Source organism: Octopus sinensis, linkage group LG9 (assembly GCF_006345805.1).
Source record: "Octopus sinensis linkage group LG9, ASM634580v1, whole genome shotgun sequence".
NCBI classification, from domain to species: domain Eukaryota; kingdom Metazoa; phylum Mollusca; class Cephalopoda; order Octopoda; family Octopodidae; genus Octopus; species Octopus sinensis.
Genome location: NC_043005.1, coordinates 90,384,713 through 90,410,769, shown reverse-complemented (window position 1 = coordinate 90,410,769; position 26,057 = coordinate 90,384,713). Strand labels below are relative to the sequence as shown.

The window sequence follows — 26,057 nt, the reverse complement described above, 5'->3', positions numbered from 1 at the left end:
TCGAGGAAGCTACCCTTTAAAAAGCGACGAGCTGTGAGTTTGTGGACAGTTCGGCCGGAGACAGTGAATTGGTAACAGACAAGCGAGAGGAATGACAGTGTAGAGGAAGACAGGCAGACAATGTGAGGGATGACAAATGAGAGAATGATAGTGAATGTGAAAGAGGAAGACAGGCAGATAGAATTAAGGAGCTGAGAAGGAGCTGGGAGAGATTACGGCGAGAGGCAACGACAACGATGAGAGGGACATACACATAGGATTAAGAAGAGCGAGAGAGAGGGACTACGGCATGAAGGCATTTGGCTATTTGTAGTAGGAGTTGTAACTAGAAAATGTAACAGTATGTGTTGTTTATGTTTTGATGTGTTAAAGAAGGAAAAAGAATTGATGTGTTAAAAAAAAGGAGGAAGAAGTACTGAATTAAGGAAAAGAGATTGTGAAAAGAACTGTATTACAGAATTGTTGAAAAAAGAAAGAGAAAGACTTTAATGTAGACATTATTTGAACTTTGAACTGTATCGTGAACATCAATTGATCTGAACTGATTTGTCTCTGAACTGTATATTGTATCTGCATGCTTTGATTTGTTGTTTTCTTGTTTTTTTGCATGTATTTTCTTTGATGTACCTGATGTATTTTACATTGTATTTGATGTCGTAATAATTGTTATAAACTACTGCTTTCCGCCGTGTCTCTCTGTCTCTTCCTGCTGCTGTTGTTGTGTTAATTCCAGTCGCTGGTTGCCGAGTTCACTGTCGTCTTCCCCCTCCGAATTCTTTCTCTGAGTCCGTGGCAAATTCACCGTTCGATCGAGCCGGTCGATTGTCGTCGCTCGGCTTGGTAGTCCTGGGTTTTCCGAAGAGTTTGAGCGACGCCAGGTATTCGTAACAATATATATATATATATATATATATATATATATATATAAGTACCTTGGATCGTAGGGCGACATGCTGTGCTTGAGGAGGCCTGATGAGTCAAGTACATCAAAATCAAATTGAAATGGAAATTGTAGTTGTGATCGCTGTGCCGGTAGCACATAAAAAGCACCGTCCAAATGTGGTCGATGCCTGTGCTGCCTTGACTGGCTTCTGTGCCAGTGGCCTGTAAAAATCACCAACCGATCATGGTTGCTGCCAGCCCCCTCTAGCCCCTGTGCCAGTGGCACATAAAATGCACCCACTGCACTCACAGAATGGTTGATGTTAAGAAGGGCATCCAGCTGTAGAAACACTGCTAGATCAGACTGGCGCCTGGTGCAGCCTCCTGGCTTCCCAGACCCCAGTTGAGCCATCCAACCCATGCCAGCATGGAAAACGGACATTACACAATGATGATGATGATACATATAGGCTGTGTGGTAAGTAGCTTGCTTACCAACCACATGATTCTGGGTTCAGTTCCACTGCGTGGCACCTTGGGTAAATGTCTTTTACTGTAGCCTCAAGCCGACCAAAGCCTTGTGAGTGGATTTGGTAGACAGAAACTAAAAGAAGCTCGTCCTATACATATATGTGTGTGTGTGTGTGTGTGTGTAAATGTTTGTCCCCCGCCAACATCACTTGACAACCGATGCTTCTGTGTTTACATCCCTGTAACTTAGTGGTTCGGCAAATGAGACCGATAGAGTAAGTACTAGGCTTACAAAGAATAAGTCGTCCTGGGATCGATTTGCTCAACTAAAGGCGGTGCTCCAGCATGGCTGCAGTTGGATGACTGAAGCAAAAGAATAAAAGAATATATATATATATTAAATTTAAATTTAATTGTAATTCAAATTTAATTGTAGCCGTGAAAAACATACGTAGTTTTTTTTACTTATTATATATTGATCATTCATGTTTATACTTTTTGAGATCTAGTTATAAGTTATATGTTTTATAAAAATATATTTTAATTGTTATTTATGTTTTGGTTTATGTCTATTACTGTTTGAGTTGCATAATAATGGTTTTAACTCTAATTTATATTTTACCAGCGTCGCCTTACTGGCACTTGTGCTGGTGGCACGTGTAAAAACATTCAAGTGAGATCGTTGCCAGTACTGCCTGACTGGCCCCCATGTCAGTGGCACATAAAAGCACCCACTACACTCTTGGAGTGGTTGGCGTTAGGAAGGGCATCTAGCTGTAGAAACCTTGCCAGATCAGATTGGAGCCTGGTGCAACCATCTGGTTCGCCAGACCTCAATCAAATGGTCCAACCCATGCTAGCATGGAAAGCGGACGTTAAACGATGATGATGATGATGATATATGGATGGGTTCTCTTGTCATGAACGACAAAAGAGAGCTTAATAAAATAAAGCATTGATCATGTTCTCTGGACATGAAGGTGTCTCTTGAAGTCTGCTGGTTCCTTGCAAACATTTTGGCAAATGGAACAAGTTGAGGACTCAGTTTGCTTGAGTGCTTCAGGATCATTTACTCTGTGTTTTCTTGAGTGGACGGCAAGGCCTGCTTTGCTTCGTGCCACAACACCACAATGACAGGTAAGGTTTATATTTAGAGGAGCAGCATTTTACCAGCAGGCCTCCATGCTTTCATGAAGTTGATCCCGGTGTTGGAATCAACTTTGCTCAAATCTTTGGATTGAGGAAAAGCAGGACTGGCGCCAGGTCCTGCATTCTGGTGCTTTGTTTTCTCAGGAAGAAAGTGGGGAAACGGGAAAAAAAAAGAAAGGGTAAAACGGCAAATTTTCTTTTGTGTATACATTCTTGTATTCTTTTACTTGTTTCAGTCATTTTACTGTGGCCATGCTCGAGCTCTTCCTTAAATGGTGTTAGTCGAAGGAATCGACCCCAGAACTTATTCTTTGTAAACCTAGTACTTATTCTATCAGCCTCTTTTGCCAAACTGCTAAGTTATGGGGACATACACACATCAGCATTGGTTGTCAAGTGATGGCAGGGGGACAAACACAGAGACACATACACACAAATATATATATACGACGGTCTTCTTTCAGTTTCCGTCTACCAAATCCACTCACAAGGTTTTGGTCAGCCTGAGGCTATAGTCGAAGACACTTGCACAAGGTGCCATGCAGTAATATATATATATATATATATACACACAATGGGCTTCTTTCAGTTTCCATCTACCAAATCCACTCACAAGGCTTTTGGTTGGCTCAACATCATTGTAGAAGACACTTGACCAAGGCGCCATAAAGTGAAACTAAACCCAAGACTAATGGTTGGGAAGCAAGCTTCTCTAACCATACATCTGATGATGATGATGATGATGATGATGATGTCAATGATAACGACGATGAGAGCTATTCACAATTTCAATGTTGATCAATCTTTATTTGTTGTTGTTGTTGTTCGGTCTGAGGTAAGGAGTAGCCTCCATGAGTCCAATGAGATCAACAGAATTAATACTCCTGTTCAATAGTTGTACTTACCTGGGTATATTTCAATGATGTTCCACCAGCTGTAATTTTGTCTGATTTCATGAGAAGAGGTCTGCGGCTTTTTGATCCATTTAACGTAGTGACCACACAGAACCCTTTCATGTAAAATGTTTTAACATACTGATCATCAACAAAAACGGATTTCCAGCGATGTCCACATGTCTACAATAGAATGAAGGTAAAATATCACATTTAGGAAAATAGTTACAGCCATAAAAGGAAGAAGTGGGTGCTGTATTTAGGTAACAGATAGGTTTTGGCCATTATTGGTTACACCTTGTCTCACTTGACAGCACAATCTGGGATAATCTTTAAACCCTGTTGATACTAACACACCCAAATCATAGAAACTGCCCCTGTTTCTATGATAGAAACTCCTCATTTTATAGTGATCTAAATTTAAACCTTTCATCAAAATAATACAACTTATGTTCTAATCACTAGCTTAATAAAGACAAAGATATTTGACTAAATTCTTCCTTAGTTTCAAAAATAATTAAAACAAAAGTACTGAATCTCAAAAGAACTATGATAAGAGACAAGGTGGACTCGCCAAGTAAACTGTTTGCATTGTATCTTTGGTACATGCTTAATATCTTAAGGACAGCCAAGGATGAAAGTTCATGTTGGCTCTTCTCCTTCCTCTGTTGGAGTTTGAACTTGATGGCTGTAAATCCTGGACTATTTACCACTATTATAATTGTGTTGTACCCTTAAGCAAGATTCATAACCCTAACCTGAATAAAAGTGTTGTGGGGGAGGTCTATGTCATGGCTGATTTGTTAGCATTAAGTACAAAAGCATTCAACAGTAAAACGTATTGCTTTGACAAATAAACCATGACCTTCCTCCCATCCCACACAAACATTGAAAAATTGAAGGTAAAAAATTTTCTGTAATTAAAATATTCAAAAGAAAAAGAACTAGGATTGTGGTAGATTTTTTGCTGATGTCTAAAGCTAATTATTAAAGGTGGTAAGAAAGTAATTAAAGGTTATTAGCTAGTGTCACTTATTCTAATGACCTTTTTCCTCAAATGGATGATCTCAAAATGATTGAAACTCAAATATTCTAACATACGTTGTTGTTTAGCTCCAGTTCAACTCTGATTAAAACAGCAGCTCTATAATGAAAGGCATTCCAGCCTTGACCATTGCATCTTTTTCTCTTCTCAGACACAATGCACCCAGAACGATGGTGTGTATTGTATTCTTTTTTATTCTATGATTGTGGAGTGGGAGTTGAGGATGGTTTAGCTACTCTCTCCAGCAGGCCAAGTGTGTTTGTATTGGATCAGCGTTGTATCTGGGAACACAACTCTTTCAACTCTTACAATATACAACCTCATCTAGGTGGCCCTACCTAGGTAGATCTAGCTTTGGCCCATGTCCAAATGACATTCTCCTGACTCCCACCAATCACCTCTTTTCACCCAGAGCCATTGAGACGATTTCTCAGTAGATTCTACATTGTTCTTGTTGGCTCTTCCTCTGCATACACCAAAGTTTCATAGGCCTTACTCAAAACAGACTCCCAAACCCTCCACTGCCAACCTCCAATGGCAAACACTTTGCTCTCTACCCATTCTTGTGGTAGTTCTCCATTAACTCTTGGCATTTCATTCAGTTCTCTACATTGTGAGATGTTTACTTTGGAAGAATCATAAGTAATAGCAGTGACAAAGAAATGCAGGAGACATCAAAGATGCTTTAGTGATTTCTCTTTAATGTAATAATAATAATAAATGCCCTGATGCAGTACCAAGCAGTGGCTCTCATGGCTTCTCATCTTAACTGGTTGGAAGCGTTATCATGTACATTGTTTTGTCTTGGTATAAAAGATGGGCTACAGCAAATATTCAGCTCAATACCACAGATTTGCTTGTCAGTTGTTTGACCTTAAACAGTTGAGCATGTCCCTTAGTGGCTGACGATATGTGCATCTCTGATCACGAGCAGAAGTAGTGGGGAAGCATCATAGCCATGTGTTGAGAGGGATTCTTTGGGGTTTGAATGACTCACCTCTGGAAACATAGGTGTTTCATTGAACATCCTTAAACAACCCTTAATCAGGGACCTTTTGAGTGGGATGGGTTACTCGACCAGAAGAAAATTCTAACTGGGCCCCACCCATAAGGTCATGCGCTGTTTATCTTGTTATGAGAATCCCATGTCGTGCACATATGGTTGTGATGCATGTGCCTGGTGTACCCTTATCAGATGGGTAGTCATGATGGGTATACTGGGCTTCGTATATTTTACCCCAGTGTCACTTTGATGGCATGCACTGCTCTCTCACTCAATAATAATAATAATAATAATAATGAAATTTTTGTGTATAGTGCTCAGGTACACTACAACTCATCAAAGGTGCATGTACAGTACATGGAATTATGTACAAATGCCAGGAAAGTGAACAGTGTATGAGTCATGATATACATATGTGCATGTGTATGGAGGGGGTGGGGATATCAGGTGTAGTGTTGGTGAATTTCAGGAAGCATGGAGGTTTTAAAGGATGCAATATCCCGGAAACTAACAACTGATGCCATCACTTCCAAACAGCATCCACTACACAACGACCACAAGCTTCCATAATACATCCATTTCCACATTGCACCAATCATACAAGAGCCACACCTAAATAAATTGTCATTTCCACTCATGCCTTTATTTCCACACTGCACTTGCCACACAAGTCTTCATTTCCACATTAGAGCTACTGCACATCCACATTTCACAATTACCCTTCTTATCATTTCCACACTGCACTTGCCACACAACAACTCCACAGAATTAGCCTTCTTTTCCTCACAATGTACATTCCATGTACTTGCTCTTGCACACAATGAGCCCCCACTTCAACACTACACAATTGGTAAAGCACTTTACCACTGCTCTAACAATTCTGCTAATTTGCTGCATCAACTTTGGAAGAACGAAAGCAAATCCAGTTCTTACTAGAAATGAATTTTAACTCAGTGTCTAGGAGAAAGAAACTAATTTAAGTTAGGCATTTAATCCAGAATTCTGCCATAGCTGTCATTCTTCTGCCCCTGTTAGTGCTTAATAATATCAGTTTTCTGAGGAACTGGCCTCATGTTTAATATCCAATAGATCAAAAGGGTTCTCTTAGCATCAGCATTTCTTCAGATATCATTCTAATGTCATTAAATGCATATCAGGAATTCTAGTCACAGATTTAAGAGGTTCAAGCAAAACGCTGCCGCACGCACGTAGCTTCTTTCCACACAACAGCTACCACAGAACCAGTCTCCTTTTCCACTCTACATTTGCAATACAGCATGCCTTCACTACCACAATGAATAGTACCTCACATCCGCACACAAACATGTACCCTGCCCTGCTTTCTTGACTACATTCCTACACAACAACCAATCAGTGCTGGATGGAAGGTACCGGATAGTCCCAGCCCAGCCCAAATGGAAACTTGACATATATGGAAGCAAAGCTTAAAATTGCCTCTTGATATTCAAACTTGCACAACTGTAGACCATATTGTAGAGCTCCTTGAACAGATCTGCCTAGGAAAATGCATTCAACCACACAAAAAATATATTTCTATTATAGTAGAACCCAACTCAAGCTATATTATCAGGAATACAATTTGTAGTAGCAATGTTTTATTAATTTATTTTATTAATTAATTTTATTTCAAGCATTCATTCATTGCCTCAGCTGAACTGCAATGCACTGTCCACGTTGGTGGGAGTCTAAACACAAATAGCTTATCAAATCAATAATTTGTTCTATGTGAAAGCAATTTAGACAACAATCTCTTAACTCGTACTGCTGCCGCCAACTACTACTACCACCACCACCACCACCACCACCACCACCAAGATCATCACTGTAACCACCATCACAAAGACAATTGTAATATTCTTATCATATCATATCATATATCACAACCACTACCATCATCATCATCATCATCATCAAATCGTAGTGATACCAATAACCACCACCACCACCACCACTGTCACCACAAACTTTACCACCACCACCAAAACTATCATCATAATCACCACAACCACTACCAACACCATCACAGCCATCACCACAATGAAAACCACAACTACAACCCCAGCCACCACCACCATCACAGCCACCACTAGAACCACTAATACCCCAACTACCATCTGCACAACCACTACCATTGCAACAACCATCATCACCACAACCACCACCATCACCAACGCAAGCATCACATAATGCATCCATTCTCCTGACTCTTCTGACTCTTAACATTAACCGATGCCTCACGAAATCTGCCTGTACGCCTGTTTGCCTGCATACATGTTAATTAAATATGTACATATAATTAATACCTAAGGTCTAGTTAGTTACACATAGTATCAATAATTTAACAAAACAAATATTTCATTGATGTCTTTCAAACACCACCATCACCATCATCATCATCATCATCATCAATGTTATTAACATTACCGCCACCACCGCCAACGCCACCACCAATTCACATCATTGCCACCAAACAATAATCTCTCCACGGAACTTAATTAACCTAATTGCAATTAGGTGGATTTTGAGCAATTGCAAGGTCTAATTATTGTCTTTGAGTAATACACAAAGCTGTGACAATGATGGAGTATAAACCAGTGGCCCTTTGGTTGCAGCAGGTAGATACCCATTCGGTCTTGCCCCACTGCAACTATCACAAAAGTATACCAGCAAGGTATTAGCAAAAGCAGTGTCCTCCTCCTCCTAAACCACCACCACCACCACCACCCCGCCTCCTCTTCATCATCATCATTTCCATGACTACTTTCCCATGTTTGGCTGTTGCCAGCCTCGCCTGGCCCCCGTGCCGATGGCACATAAAAAGCACCATCCGATCATGACCATTTGCCAGCCTCGTCTGGCACATAAAAGCACCCACTACACTCACGGAGTGGTTGGCGTTAGGAAGGGCATCCTGCCATAGAAACATTGCCAGATCAGACTGGGCCTGGTGCAGTCTCCTGGCTTCCCAGATCCCAGTTGAACCGTCCAACCCATGCTAGCATGGAAAGCGGACGCTAAACGATGATGATGATGTACGGACCAGATGGAAATCAATGAAGCAGATTTTCTAAGGCTGGACGCCCTTCCTGTCACCAACCCTCACTTGTTTCCAATCCATTTACCACACTTCCAAGGCATGCACAACACTTCTAACGCACATTCCAACGCACTTCCATACACATCAACACTTCTAATGCACATCCTACACTTCTGTGCACACACTGCATTCTTTCACTCAACAATCTCAACGACTTGCATTGCATGTTCGCACAAAAGCAAATACATCTTCTGCAGGAATCAGCTGACACCTTTAACCCTTTCGTTACCAACCTGGCTGAAACACACACACACACACAGAACATAAAGACAAGTATTTTCTTCAAATTTCCATTTTATATTTCAAAAAATACTCAGACATTGGATATTCAAAAGAAAATATGGCTCAGTTTACCAGCTGAGAATTGGAAACGAGCAACTCTTAAGCACTGGAACTCAAAGTCTTTCAGTGATAATGCATTAACCCTTTCATTACCAACCTGGCTGAGACTGCCTCTGGGCTTTGTAGTACAAATGTCTTGTTTTCATAAGTTTTGAATTAAAATCTTCCACCAAACCTTACTTACAATTTATGTTCCTAACACTAGCTTAATGATAACTAAGTTATTTTACTAAATTCAAATCAAATTCGATGATTGGCGTCCGTGCTAGCAGGGTGCAAAGAGCACCATACGAGTGTGATCATTGACAGAGCGGCTAACCGGCTTCCGTGCCAGTGGCACTTAAAGGGCATCATTGGAGCGTGGTTGTTACCAGCATCGCCTTACTGGTACTTGTGCCCATGCTAGTAGGGTTCCAAGAGCACCATCTGAGCGTGATCGTTGCCAGAGCAGCCAACTGGCTTCCGTGCCAGTGGCACATAAAAGGGCACCATTCGAGTGTGTTCGTTACCAACGTTGCCTTACTGGCACCTGTGTTAATGGCATATGTAAAAGGATTCAAGCGAGGTCGTTGCCAGTACTGCCTGACTGGCCCCCGTGCCGGTGGCATGTAAAAGCACCTACTACACTCTCGGAGTGGTTGGCATTAGGAAGGGCATCCAGCTGTAGAAACTCTGCCAAATCAAGATTGGAGCCTGGTGCAGCCATCTGGTTCGCCAGCCCTCAGTCAAAATCGTCCAACCCATGCTAGCATGGAAAGTGGACATTAAACGATGATGATGATGATGATGATTTAAAGCAAAAATAAATACAGTAACGAAAGGGTTAATACAAGGGACCTTACATATTCAATCATACTATGCTCAACTCTTCCCCCTTTCACTCCAGTCTCAGCAAACCTCTATTTGGTGCCTAAGTTTCACAACTTTGCAGCATCTCACTTCTGACATTAAAAAGTAAATCTTCTTCTCTCATCATCAATTATAATTCAGGAAAATCAAACTCGTTATAAAGTGAAACTCTTACCACAAACTCTTCCTTCCGTGGATTGATGTCTATATTCACTCCAAGCCAGGCATTGCTTACATTCTGAATGTCTCTATCTAAAATGGATTCTGTAATGATAATGAACATCGTATTGTATAAAACATATATATCCATTATAGAATCATAGTGTGTGTATGTGTGTATGAGTGTGTGTGTGTGTGTGTGTGTGTGTGAGTGCATGCACATGCATGTGCACATGTGTTCGTACACATGGCTGGGCAGTTGGGTAGTTCACTTCCTAATCCCATGGTTTCAGGTTATAAGACGGCGAGCTGGCAGAAATGTTAGCGCGCCGGGCGAAATGCTTAACCGTATTCCATCTGCCGTTACGTTCTGAGTTCAAATTCCGCCGAGATCGACTTTGCCTTTCATCCTTTCGAGGTCGATAAATTAAGTACCAGTTATGCACTGGGGTTGATGTAATCGACTTAATACCTATGTCTGTCCTTGTTTGTCCTCTCAGTGTTTAGCCCCTTGTGGGTAATAAAGAAATAGGTTTCAGGTTTAGTCACACTGTACCATGGACAAGTGCCTTCTACTATAGTCCTGAGCTGACCAAAGCATTGTGAGTGGATTTATTGGTTGGAAACTGAAAGAAGCCCATGCCAACAAACTTACAGTATGTACCGGGTGCTCCTTTTTTCTTCACACCAGCTCTAGTAAGGTTGGCAAGTAACTTACAAGACAAAGATGAAAACCGAAAGGAGAAAACCCTACTTGACTGAATAGGAGTACATTTGAGAGTGTGTGTGTGTGTGGTGGGTTAATGCCAGGTGTTGAATGCGGGGAACGGAAGGCGGTGGCACTGTAATTTTACGCGAATTTACGGATTGGACCACATTGCGGTATCGACCACGTGGTTCTCGCGACAGCCTCCCGGCGACTTCCGGCATCGGTCGCGGCTACGTCTACGTGATAGAGAGATAAGCACAGGTGTCTTGCTACTGAGGAAATGCATGGCTACCACACATTATGTAAGAGAGGATGACCGAAGCCTGGAAAGAAGACAAAGATGCAGTTGACAAGGTGCCAGGGTGTGGAAGTAGACAGGTGAGAATGATGGAAGAGGCTCAAAAAGAATTCGGGTGACAAGCAGCAACCCAAAGATAAATCAGAAAGTAAGGAAATGATGCACAGGGTATAAGAATGGTGGTGGGGGTACGAGATGTACATACATACATTCATACATACGTACGTACATATATATATATATATATATATATATATAATATATATATATATTATATATATATACATACATACATACAAATATATATATACATATATATATATAGATACATATATATACATACATACATACATACATACATACATACAAACGTACATATATATATACATACATACATACACACATACATTCATACATATATATGTGGCAGTGTGGTAAGAAATTTGCTTGCAACCATATAATTCCGAGTTCAGTCCCACTGTATGGCACCTTGTCTTCTACTATAGCTTCTGGCCAACCAAAGCCTTGTGAGTGTCTTTAGTAGACAGAAATTGAAATAAACCTGTCATGTGTGTGTGTGTGTGTGTGTGTGTGTGTGTGTGTGCGCGCGCTCGTCTGTGTATGCGTGTTTGTTCCCCACCAGTGCTTGACAACCACCGTTGATTTGTTTACACTCCTGTTACTTAGCAGTTCAGCAAAAGATACTGATAGAATAAGAACCAGGCTTAAAACAATAAAAGTAAAATAAGTACGGAGGTTGATTTGGTAGACTAAAATTCAAGGTGGTGCCCCAGCATGGCCACAGTTTAAAAGAGAGAGAGAGAGAGAGGTAAGAGAGAGCAGGCATTAATTTATATTATTTATAGATTCCAATACCATAGACATGTGAATCTGGTACATAATTTTATCAATCTCATAGGGATAAAAGGCAAAATTGACCTTGCCACGATTTGAACTCAAAATGTAAAGATCTTGGAAAAATTACTGTAAAGCACTTTACCACTGCTCTAACAATTCTGCTAATTTGCTGCATCAACTTTGGAAGAACGAAAGCAAATCCAGTTCTTACTAGAAATGATTTTCAACTCAGTGTCATTCTTCTGCCCTTGCTAGTGATTAATAATATCAGTTTTCTGAGGAACTGGCCTCATGTTTAATATCCAATAGATCAAAAGAGTTCTCTTAGCATCAGCATTTCTTCGGATATCATTCTAATGTCATTAAATGCATATCAGGAATTCTAGTCACAGATTTAAGAGGTTCAAGCAAAATGCTGCCACATTTCTTTCGAAGTTGAAAGGTGAAAATAATCCAACTTTGATTAATTCAAGATTGATTAAAGTAATAATGATGATGATGATGGTGATGGTGGTGGCAGTGGTGGTGATCGCGGTGGTGGTGGTGGTGATGGTGATGGTGATGATGATGGTGATGATGATGATGGTGATGGTGATGATGATGATGATGAGATGATGATGATGATGGTAATGATGGTGATGGTGATGATGATGAAGAAGATGATGACTGAAGTAAAATAAGTACCGAGGTTAATTTGGTAAACTAAAACTCAACTAATGTTCAAGGTGGTGCCCCAGCATGGCCACAGTTTAAGAGAGAGAGAGAGAGAGAGAGAGAGAGAGAAAGAGAAAGTGAGAGAGAGCAGGCATTAATTGGTATTATTTATAGATCCCTATACCATAGACATATAAATCTGGTACATGATTTTGTCAGTGGGATAAAAGTCAAAATTGACCTTGCCACAATTTGAACTCAAAATGTAAAGCTCTCTTACTCAATAATAATAATAATGACAATAATAATAATAATAATAATAATAATAATAATAATAATAATAATAATAATGCTTTCTGTTATAAGCACAAGGCCTGAAATTTTGGGTTACATTGACCTCTGGAGGGATGAAAGGCAAAGTTAAGCTCAGTGGGATTTGAACTCAAGACTTCAAGAGTCAGAAGAAATACTGCAACGTATTGTTTCTGTTATTCTAACAACTATGCTAGTTCACTGCCTTTAATGACTTCTGAGTTAGGCACAACACCAACAATTCTGAAGGGAGCTGATTCATAAATAACATCGTCCCTACTATGTGACTGGTACTGTACTTTATGAAACCTGACAAGATGAAAGGCAAGGCTGACCACAGCTGGATTTGAAACCAGAACAAATATCACAAGGCAGTCTAATTATTCAGCAGCTAAAACTCAGAAACACATGACAAGCTAAAATTTAATACAAGAAGGCTGCTAAATTACTAATTATACTCGTAAGCACTTAACACTAATTAACTTTCTAAAACAAATAACAACAACAAAAAAAATCCATAAAAGTTCTCAAATTATTGAAACTTGATCAGAGCAATGACTCCATCCATAAAACTAGTAACAAGATGTGGTAGAAGTAAATGAGATGAAATTGTGGTTTTAAGGGATTAAAGGAGCCACCCCTGTCTCTTATCTTTTATCTATTACTTGTTTCAGTTATTAGACTGTGACCATGCTGGGGCACAGCCTTGAAGAATTTTCCATCAAATGAATCAAATCTGATGCGTATTTTCTTTTAAAAGCCTGCTCCTTATTCTATCAGTCTCTTTTGCAAAACTGCTAAGTTATGGGGACGTAAACACACCAACATAATTTGTCATGTGTTGGTGGATGACACAATCACACAGACACACAGATACACATACACACACACACAATAAACTTCTTTCAGTTTCTGTCTATCAAATCCACGCACAAGAATTTGGTCAGCCTGAGGCCATACGAAAAGACACTTGCTCAAGGTGCCATGTAGTGGGACTGAACCTGGAATCATGTGCTCGGGAAGCAAACATCTCACCACACAACCATGCTTCTCTCGTATTTATTAATCTGTTCTCATCATCATGTGTTCTCAACATTATTCATCTCTTCTCATCCTCTGAGGGTGTGTGGCCAAGAAGTTAGAGTGTTGCAACCAGGATCTTATGATAATGGATCCCTGAACTGGGTGGGAGCAAAACCCTTCATTTCCCATTGCTCCAGTCCATTCAGCTGCAAATGTGTTCCAGTAACAGCTGGGGAGTTAGACCTGCCATAGACTGACACCCTATTCAGGGAGGAGTGTTATGATATCAGTCACTCAAAAACCCACAGAAATCAGGTGAATCTCCAGGTTTATGAGTCTTTGGGCTTTAATGTCTATTTTTCCATTCTTGCATGGGTCAAATCACAAGCTAGAGGTTTTTCTATGGCAGGATGCCTTTCCTCTTGCAAACCTACACATGTTTCCAACCAAAATAATAATAATAATAATAATAATAATGATGATGATGATGATGATGATGATGATGATGATGACGATGATGATGATGATGACGATGATGATGATGATGATGAATGCCCTGATGCAGTACCAGGCAATGGTGATTGTGGTTTCTGATCTTAACCAGTTGACCATGTCCCTCAGTGGCTGACGATATGTGCATCTCTAATCACAAGCAGAAGTTGTGGGAGAGTATCATAACCATGTCTTGAGAGGAATCCTTAGGGGTTTGGATAATTCACCTCTGGAAACATGGGTGGTTTGTTCAACATCCTTAAACAATCCTTATTCAGGGACCTTTTCAGTGGGATGGGCTACTCAACCTGAAGAACATTTTAACTGGGTCCCACCTGCAAGTTGATATGCTGTTTATCTTGATATGAGATCACCATGTTGTGCACATATGGTTGTGATGCATGTGCCTAGTGTACCCTTATCAGACGGGTAGTCATGATGGGCTTTGTATATTTTACCCCAGTGTCACTTTGATAGCATGCACAATAATAATAAAGGTTTCAAATTTTGACACAAGGCCAGAAAGTTTGGGGGAAGGGGACTATCCAATTATATCAACCCCGGTACTCAACTGGTACTTATCTTATTGACCTCAAAAGGATGAAAAGCAAAGTTAACTTCGGCAGAATTCAAACTAAGAATATAAAGAGATCACACCATCCAAACACTACACCACCTATGCTGTCTACCTCAGCACAAATAAGGCCCTAAAAGTAAACCCTTTATGTCTATGCCCTTGATGCAATCTGCTCCTGATCGTATCTGCCCCTGACATGTCTCTTCCCAACCACTCATCAAATGGTGCCTTATAGCCAAGGCTCTTTAGGACCAGAAAATATTCTGGTGCCAAATAGTTCCTGGTTTTCCACAAGACATGAGAATGGCACACATTGTAATTTTTGTAGGAAAGGGCTTTTCCAGTCTTCATATCCTTAATTGTTTCATCTACCATACTACTGTTAACTAAGATAACTGGTCCATTCACTGGATCCATGTTAGGAAGGTTTCCTTTCTCCTATGCATTCTCCACCTTTTCATCTCTACACACTTTATGTGTGTGTGTGTGTGTGTGTGTGTGGTGTGTGTGTGTGTGTGTGTGTGTGTGTGTGTGTGTGTGTGTGTGTCTGGTCATACTCTGATACCCTCATTCTCCATCCCCCTACAACAATTTCACCTCTCCCTCTATACTCTTGATACTATCAGTACATATTAATGAGGAAGGGGTAATAGGTGTATATGCCATATTTTGGGGTCCTCCCACTTCATCAGCACCCATTAATCATCCACAAATACATCGTTTAAATAGTCACCAAATACGGCAGTGTAACATTATTGGATTTCTAAGTTTTATATCTTAAAAACATTCCTGGAAGTTGGTAAGTAAATATTGATGACTTGTAGGGAAACGGTATTTCATTATGCAACCACAATGTGCTATAAAGTATATCAAGCATTTTTATTAGTCAATACCATGTTCTACTGTGTTAGCAGTGCTATCACATCAATGAAGGATTTTTGTATCCAAGACATCAGATACTCTTTTACTTGTTTCAGTCATTTGACCGTGGCCATGCTGGAGCACCGCCTTTAGTTGAGCAAATCAACCCCAGGACGTATTCTTTGTAAGCCTATTACTTATTCTATCGATCTCTTTTGCCGAACCGCTACGTTATGGGGACGTAAACACACCAGCATCAGTTGTCAAGTGATGCTGGGGGGGGGGGACAAACACAGACACACAAGCATACACACACACACACACACTTATATACATATATACGAAGGGTTTCTTTCAGTTTCCGTCTACCAAATCCACTCACAAGGCTTTGGTCAGCCTGAGGTTATAGTAGAAGACACTTGCCCAAGGTGCCATGCAGTGGGAATGAACCAGGAACCATGTGGTTGGTAAGCAAGCTACTTACCACACAGCCACTGCTGGTAAACAAACAATGAGATTGATGATGAAAAAAAGGGTAATAGGCATACATGCCATACTTCAAGAGTTTCTACCCCTTCATCTGCCAGCAATTTCAGGGAAGGGAATAAATCAATTACATCAACCCCAATAAATCAATTACATCAACTGGTAATTATTTTATTGACTCTGAAAGGATGAATGTCAAAGATGACCCCAGCAGAATTTGAACTTTGAATGTAAAGACAGATGAAATACTGCTAAGCGTTTCACCTGGTATGTAAATGAGTCTGCCAGCACCCATCTAATTTCTATAGAATAACTGTAGAGATAACCTCAACAAGTACTATATCTACATTTCTCATTTTCCTCTGAAGAGCATCTCCCTCTGAAAGGCGTAACTCTGTTTAAATGTAAGATACAATGATTTAATATGTATTTCTTTACTACCCACAAGGGGCTAAACACAGAGAGAGGACAAACAAGGACAGACAAATGGATTAAGTCGATTATATTGACCCCAGTGCGTAACTGGTACTTATTTAATCAAACCCGAAAGGATGAAAGGCAAGGTCAACCTCGGCAGAATTTGAACTCAGAACACAGCGGCAGACGAAATACCGCTAAGCATTTCGTCCAGCGTACTAACGATTGTGCCAGCTCACTGCCTCATTGATTTAATATGTTTAAGTTTTAATGTCATTGTATATTTTCATGTTTTTTAAAAATTTATTTATATATGATATAAAACTTTTCTTACCTAAATTATGGACACAGAATTTTGAGCAGGAGTCATCAGTAGTTGATGAACAGGAAAAGATGACACCTGTCTTGCTAAAGTCTGAGTTTTTACACAGGTCATAATTATCTTTAGGAGCACCGATTAGTACACTAAATAAAAATAAAAATAAAAAATAAAAGTTAACAACAACAACAACAATAATGATGATGATGATGACAATAATGATAATATGAAATTACAAGAATGTGGAAAATGAAGAGAACAACTGTCATCTCATTAGTTGTAGGAGCACTGCAAGCACTAACAACCAGGTTTGAGAACCCGTCAGAGAAATTGGGATTGACATGAGGAGAAAACATGCTCAAAAGCTGCTTTATTGGGGACTGCAAGGGTTTTGTGATTGGTACTCAGGTGATAAGCAATGTGGAAAGACACCCAGTAAGACCTTTGGCAACAGGCTGCTGACCACTCTCACAGAATTAACTGGAGCAAGTAAAGTCAAGAGGTTTGAGAAGTAAAATATGATAATAGTAATTGTTTCTGATTTAGGCACAAGGCCAGCAATTTTACTGTGAGTTAGTTGATTACATCAACCCCAGAGCTCAACTGGTACTTATTTTATGGAGCTCAAAAGGGTGAAGGACAAAGTTAACCTCAGCAGAGTTTGAACTCAGAATGTAAAGACGGACAAAATGCTACTCAGCATTTTGCCCAGCCTTCTAACAAGTCTGTCAGGCCACCACCTGACTACATTCAATAATATTGATCATTATCAGGAAGGTGGTGAGCTGGCAAAATGGTTGCATGCTGGGCAAAATGCTTAGCAGTGCTTCATCTGCTTTTGGGGTCTGAGTTCAAATTCCACAGAGGTCGACTTTACCTTTTATTCTTTCAGATGCATTCAAATAAATACCAGTTGAGTGCTGGGGTCAATCAAATTGACTTATCCTCTCCCCCAAAATTGCTGGCCTTGTGCCAAAATTTGAAATCAATTATTTCTAATTTAAGCAAAAGGCCAACATTTTTAGAGGAAGTGGGTTACTCAATTACATTGACCATAGTACATGACTGGTACTTATTTAATTAACTCTGATAGGATGAAAGACAAAGTTCACCTCAGCAGGATTTCAACTAAGAACATAAAGGCTGGAATCAATGCTGCAAAGCAATTTATCCAGTCTCAATCAATTCTGATGGCTCACCCTTGTGAATGAGGAAATGAGACTGTAGTGGGATTTTTCTATACAAATTAAGAGAATAAAATGTAACAGACCAGATATTGTAGCAGTCAAAAAGGAGACATTATGCATTGTAATTGACATAGCATAGCCATTTGACACTAGAGTAAACAGAAAGGAAATGAAAAAGCAGTGTATTATGACCGCTTGAAGTATGAAATACTCAAGTGCTGGAAGGAGAAATTAACAAGATCATGACACTACTGATTATTATTGGAGCCTTGGGAAAAGTGACAAAAGATGAGAGTATGTCCCTTAATGGCTGATTATATGTGCATCTCTGATCACAAGCAGAAGTAATGAGGGAGCATTATGGCCATGTGTTGAGGAGAATTCTTTGGGGTTTGAATAATTCACCTCTGGAAACATGGGTATTATGTTCAACATCCTTAAACAACCCTTATTCAGGGACTTTTTGAGCAGGATGGGCTACTTGATCAGAAGAACATTTTAACTGGGCCCCACCTGCAAGGTGATGTGCTGTTTATCTTGACAGGAGATAACTATGTTGTGCACATATGGTTGTGATGCATGTGTCTGGTGTACCCTTATCAGGCGGGTTGTCATGATGGGTATATTGGGCTTCATATATTTGTACCCCAGTGTTACTTTGATGACATGCACTGCTCTCTCACTCAATAATAATAATAATAATAATAATGATAATAATAATTATAATAATGGTTTCAAATTTTGGCACAAAGCCAGTAATTCCAGGTGGGATTAAGTCAATTATATCAACCTCAGGGCTCAAATGGTACTTGATTTATTGACCCCAAAAAGATGGAAGGTCAAGTTGACCTCAGTGCAATAAACATAAAAATAATCCTTTCTACTAAAGGCACAAGGCCTGAAATTTTGTTGGAGGGGGATAGTCGATTGCATCAACCCCAGTGCTCAACTGGTACTATTTTATCGACCCTGAAAGAATGAAAGGCAAAGATGACCTTGGAAGAACTTGAACTCAGAATGTAAAGACAGATGAAATGCAACTGAACATTTTGCTTGGCCTGCTAACAATTCTGCCAGCTTGCTGCCTTATGATTTTAAATTTTGGCACAAGGCCAGCAAAATCGGAAGAGGGGCTATGTTGATTAATTCGACTTCAGTACTCAACTGGTACTTATTTTATTGACCCTGAAGGGGCAAAAGGCAAAGTCAACCTTGTGGAATTTGAACTCACAACATAAGGACTGACGAAATGCCACTAAACTTATCACCCAGCATGCTAATCATTCTGCCACAGTCCTTTCAACTATAAGCACAAGGCCTGAAATTTTGGAGGAGGCAATAAATTGATTACATCAGCCCCAGTTCATGACAGGTATTTATTTTATCGACCCTGAAAGGATGAAAGGCAAAGTCGGCCACAGTAGAATTTGAACTCAGGACATAAGGACAGATGAAATGCCACTAAACAATTTGTCTGGGTGCTAACAATTCTTATTTCTTTATTGCCCACAAGGGGCTAAACATAGAGAGGACAAACAGGTATTAAGTTGATTACATCGACCCCAGTGCGTAATGGTACTTAAAAGGCGGCGAGCGAAATGCGTAGCCGTATTTAGTCTGCCGTTACGTTTTGAGTTCAAATTCCGCCGAGGTCGACTTTGCCTTTCATCCTTTTGGGGTCGATAAATTAAGTACCAGTTACGCACTGGGGTTGATGTAATCGACTTAATCCGTTTGTTTGTCCTTTCTGTGGGTAGTTTGTCCTTTCTGTTTGTCCCTTGTGGGTAATAAAGAAATAGGTACTTAATTTATCGACCCCGAAAGGATGAAAGTGCTAACAATTCTGCCAGCGCACTGCTTTAGTAATAATAATAATAATAATCCTTTCTACTACAAGGCCTGAAATTTTAGGGGAGGAGTCTACTCGATTACATCAATCCAAGTGTTTCACTGGTACTTAATTTATCGACCCCTAAAAAAGGAGTATGAAAATAGTAAGGCAACACTTATTTTCTGAGGAAAGTGAGAGAAAGAACACGACAGGAAGGCAGCATGTATATATGAATGTATGTGGCGGTGGTGGTAGTAGTGGTGGTCGTGGTAGGAGTGGTGGTAGCAGTGGTAGTGATGGTTGGTGATGGTAAGAGATATTTTTTCCAAGTCTGCATGAGACAGTCAGTGTGGATTTGTGTGCATTTATGTGAGAGTATGAAGCCGTGTGTGTGTTTATATGAATGTATGTGTGTGAATATAAGCATGAAACTGTGTGTGTTATGTGGCAATATGAAAATGTGAATCCATGTGTGTGGTTATGTGAAGGCAGGTATGGAGCTGTGTGCATGGGGATGTGACTATACAAATGTGTGAAACCATACATATGTATATGTATGTGTTTCTGTGTGTGTATGCGTTTCTATATGAAAATGTGTATCTGCATGTGTGTGCATGTGTCTGTATGTGTGTATGTGAAAACATCCAAGAGTGTGATAATGTGTGTGAAAGTGTGAAAAAGTACATCCCACCATGGGGTCAGTTAAGATTGTTCCAGTACACAAAGACATACAAAATGTCAACCACAACTGTGAACAAACATGAACAAAATTTAATAAAAAAAGATATTAAAACAATAAAATTTATTTTGCAATTGTTAGTTTTATTATTCTTTACTTATTACTTTTCACTTACTAATAATTAAAAAAAATTAGTCATTAAAAAAAAAAAAAAAGCATTTCATTTCTGATTTTGTTCTGATATTGGCAATTATCCATAACTAAATTTAATACTTTCAAAATATTCATGTTAGTACAGTTTGTGTAATACTTAAGACCTAAACTCTGAATAAAATAAAAGCAGTCAGCTAAAACACTTAAAAGACCAGCTTGTTACACTATTTACTATTTAATGTTTTATCAATTATTTTCCAGTTCCACCACATCTAGTTCTGAAAAACAACAATTTAACCCTTTTGTCACTATATTTCTCTTGAAATACACTGTTTTTGTTTCAACTCTTTTTGAAAATTATGAAAAATTTAATAAAATAACTTTGTCCTTATTAACCCTTTTGCCACCATACTTCTCTTTTACTCTTTTACTTGTTTCAGTCATTTGACTGTGGTTATGCTGGAGCACCACCTTTAGTCAAGCAAATCAATCCCAGGACTTATTCTTTATAAGCCTAGTACTTATTCTATAGGTCTCTTTCACCGAACCGCTAAGTTACGGGGATGTAAACACACCAGTATCGGTTGTCAAGTGATACTTGAGGGACAAACACAGACACAAACATATATATATATATACATATATATATACAGTGGCTTGGTAAAAGGGAAAAATCTCAACCACAACCGAGAAAGGAACTTCATGGAAAAAATGTTCTTCTCTCTATCTGGTGGGATTGCAAACGATTAATTCACTTTGAATTGTTACCACCTAATGCAACAATTAATGCTCAAGTCTACAGTCAGCAATTAGAGCTTTTGAACCAAGTTTTGAAGAAAAAAGACCCACCTTTGTAAATCGAAAAGGAGTTATGTTTCATCAGGACAATGCGCAACCCTACACTGTAAGATCACATCACAGAAGATCGAAGAGCTTGGTTGGGAAAAAATTCCTCATCCCCCTTATTCTCCCGACCTTCCTCCTTCAGACTACCACTTGTTTCGTAGTCTACAGAATCATTTGGGGACATAACTTTCACAAGCCAGGAGGAGGTCGCTTTGAAACCAAAAGAGTTTTACATTGATGGGATTAAAAAGCTTATAAATAGATGGAAGGAAGTCATAGATAATCAGGGAAAGTACATTGATGATTAAATTCCAATTAAACATAATATTTGATCACTTGTTTTCTTTATTCAATATTCGGACAGAACTTATGGGATGACCTGATATTCTACGTGCTTTATATTCAAACATGCCAGCATGGAAGGTGGACGTTAAACAATGATGATGATGATGATGATCAGATCCAGGCCCTCATACCTATCCTACAATGTTATTCTAAAAATAAACAGTCACATAACTGAAATATCAAAGCTACAAGATAATGCATGATTAATTCAAAAGAATATGAATAAACACGTTTTACATTTGATAAATAATCTGAATGCTAAAGGGTTAAAATAGTTTGTATCACAGAACCAAGGATAACCTCAGGCAACTTGGTATTAAAAAGGGGTCAATCATTCCACCATATGAAAACATAAAACAAAAATGAGGAGCAACTGTTAATGTTTCAAAGGGTTAAATTTAAGGCTCAGCCAGTTTTTGCTAATTCATTTATTTGAGAAAAAGATTAAGTAGAATGACAGGAACAATAGGGAGCTGAAGAAAATTTAAATTCCCTGGGGTATTAAGTTCCTTCATGGCTCAAGTTTTACTGGCACCAACTTTGCTTTTTCATCCTTGCAGGGCTGAGTTAATGCTTGATATTCTTTTCTACTCTAGGCACAAGGCCTGAAATTTTGGGGGAGGGGGGGCCAGTCAATTAGATCAACCCCAGTATGCAACTGGTACTTAATTTATCAACCCCAAAAGGATGAAAGGCAAAGCCAACATCAGCAGAATTTGAACTCAGAACATAAAGACAGAAGAAATACCACTAAGCATTTTGCCTGACATGCTAGCGTTTCTTATTTCTTTATTGCCCACAAGGGGCTAAACATGGGGACAAACAAGGACAGACAAACGGATTAAGTCGATTATATCAACCCCAGTGCGAAACTGGTACTTTATTTATCGACCCCGAAAGGATGAAAGGTAAAGTCGACCTCGGTGGAATTTGAGCTCAGAACGTAAGGACAGACAAAATACCTATTTCTTTACTACCCAGAAGGGGCTAAACATAGAGAGGACAAACAAGGACAGACAAACTGATTAAGTCGATAATATCGATCCCCACTGCGGAACTGGTACTTATTTAATTGACCCCGAAAGGATGAAAGGCAAAGTCGACCTCGGCGGAATTTGAACTCAGAACGTAACGGCAGACAAAATACCGCTAAGCATTTCACCTGGCATGCTAATGTTTCTGCCAGCTCGCCACCTTAGTAAATGCTTGATATTGCTGCAAGTATTTTGTCCAGATCTTTGGTCTCAGAGGCCATGAAAAAAAGGGTCACAGGATCCTGCCCTTAATTCTTTCTTTTAATCATTCTTTTTTTCTTTTAATTGTTTAAGTCATTGGACTGCAGCCATGCTGAGACACCACACAGAAGGGTTTTAGCTGAAACTAGCCTACACCCAGTACATAATTCTAAGGCTGGTACTTATTCCAACAATTTCCATTGCTTCATGGCTAAGTTGCAAAAACATAAACAAACCAACATAGGTTCTCAAGCAAAATGAACTGACACATACACAAATAGATACACACACACACACACACATGTAATTATGCATGCATGTGTAAACTTACACTCATCTACACACACACACCACACACACACACACACACACGTTTATGCATATCTTAGTAACCAGTATTGGTTTGTTTATATTTCTGTAACTTACCAGTTTGGTAAAGGAGTGAAAGAAAATAAGCATGAGACTACAAGACTAGGACAAAAAAAAAAGAAAAAGATTGGATTGATTTATAATAATAATGAAATTATTGTATACAGTGCTCAGGTGCACTGCAAATTGTCAAAAGTGCATATAAAGCATATGCAGTAATGTACAAGACAGTGCTCCAGAATGACCACGGTCCAATGACTGGACCATGTAAAAAAAGCAGACAATACATGTAATGGGTTTGAATCAAGTTTAGAAGACTTCCCACTCTTCTGCAAATCCCAACATTCCACCACCACTCATTCTTTGCAAGGAAGTCTTGTTGTCATGACAACACTTCTAGAGACCTAGTGACCATGTTATAGTTCTATAGGTCACATTCTTACTTCAAAATGTGGAAGTCAGTCAACTATTCTCAGGAAGGATCTAAAGTAGTGGGAACAGAAAAAAAAAAAAAATCAAGAAGATATCCATTGTTTTGTTACTGACATCATGAGGTCATAAGAAAGACGAAGAAAGGTCACTCATCTGATTCAGACCAAGTGACATAGCCCAAATTAGGTCTAATAAGAAAAGTCTAGCTGCTTCTCTTTGTAATCTCTCTCGTCTATTTAATATATATATATATATATATCGTCTATCCTATATATATCTATATGTGCATGTATGTATTTATTAATATCTATTGCTCTGTCTAGTTATCTATCTTCATATCTATTTAACATTCCCCACCCTCTCTCTCTCTCTTTATATATATATATATATATATATATATATATATATATATATTACCTATATATATATATATATATATATATATATATATACCTATATATATATATATATATATATATATATATATATATATACACATATATATATATACATACAAATATGTATATATATACACACACACATATATATACATACATACATATACATACATATATATATACACACATACATATATATATATATACATACATACATATGCCTATACATATATGTGTATATATATATACGCATATATATATTTATATCTTAATTGAAAGAAAATGAAGGGTGAATAAGTATAAGCACAAAATATTGAAAGCTAACTGCATGTTTATATATAAGCTTGAAAGGTTGTATTTATGTATGTGTGTGTGTGTGTTTATTACATGTGTTTTACAGAAAAAATATACGATTGTGTATATGTATGCGAGAGTGTGTGTTTGCAACTGTCTCCGCCACTGCTTGACAACCAGGGCTGGTGGGTTTACACCCTCATAACTTAGGTGTTTAACAACAAACACAATAGATTAAGTACCCAGTTTAAGAAAATTGAAGTAGTGGAGTCGATTCATTATCATCATCATCATCATCGTTTAATGTCTATTGTCCATGCTGGCTTGGGTTGGACAGTTGACTGGGCTGGCACACTACAAGGCTGCACCAGACTCCAGTCTGATTTGGCATGGTTTCTACAGCTGGATGTCCTTCCTAATGCCAACCACTCCAAGAGTGTAATGGATGCTTTTATGTGCCACTGGCACAGGAGTCATTTGCGTGACACCGGGGTGCGTTTACGTGCCATTTGCGTGACACTGGTATCTGCCACGACTGCGATTTTGCTCCGCTTGATGGATCTTCTTCTCAAGCATGACATAATGCCAAAGGTCTCAGTCATTGCCTCTGTGAGATCATCCAACACTTGAAAGGAACTCAAACACTTTGCCTCATGAGATAAAAAATTCTTTAAGCGATGCCCCAGCATGGCCACAGTCGAATGATTGAAAACAAGTAAAAGAAAGAAGGTAAAAGATATCTACACAGACATACATGCATTTCCACACACATCATGGACTCTCCTCTCATTAGACAACATCTGAGGGTTCAGCAATTTCCTGCCGAACAACTGCTCAGAGGATTTGTTTATAGTGATCAAGGGTTTGTGTACACATATGCTCACGCCCTCTATCAAATCGATATTACCTCTACAGGTGCAGCGTGTGCCACATGTCAGATGACGAAATGATCGCAGAGCAACATAAAATGAAGTGCTTTGCTCAAAAACACAACGCAACCCTCGGTCTGAGAATTGAACCTACAATCTCACGATTGTGAGAGTAACACCCTAACCACTAAACCACATGCCTACATGCACATACATACATACATATATATGTGTGCGTGTGTGTGTATATAAATATGTATTTATATACATATATACATACATGTGTGTGTGTGTGTGTATATGTGTATATATTATTTATACATATATATATATAGATAGATAGACAGATTAGCTAGATAACCACTCACTCGCGTTCATGAGTACATACACAGATACAAAGCATGCACACGCATGCACCCAGAGCTCCACCTATAATTAATTACATGTAAAGTTTAACCTCTCAATGACTTGTGGCTTAAGTAATGGAGATTAAGTAGAAGAA

At 39.0% G+C, this 26,057-nt stretch overlaps 1 protein-coding gene across 1 annotated transcript in view; it reads right to left on the bottom strand.

The window, feature by feature from the left end:
* LOC115215377 (integrin alpha-4-like) overlaps window positions 1-26,057 on the bottom strand; it is a 205,572-nt gene that overhangs the window by 50,779 nt on the left and 128,736 nt on the right. The window contains exons 2-4 of the mRNA XM_029784535.2: window positions 16,933-17,063; window positions 9,928-10,016; window positions 3,408-3,578 (exon numbers count right to left, since the gene is read on the bottom strand). Coding sequence (XP_029640395.1) covers window positions 3,408-3,578; window positions 9,928-10,016; window positions 16,933-17,063 — 391 coding nt within the window. The remainder of the gene's footprint in view (window positions 1-3,407; window positions 3,579-9,927; window positions 10,017-16,932; window positions 17,064-26,057) is intronic.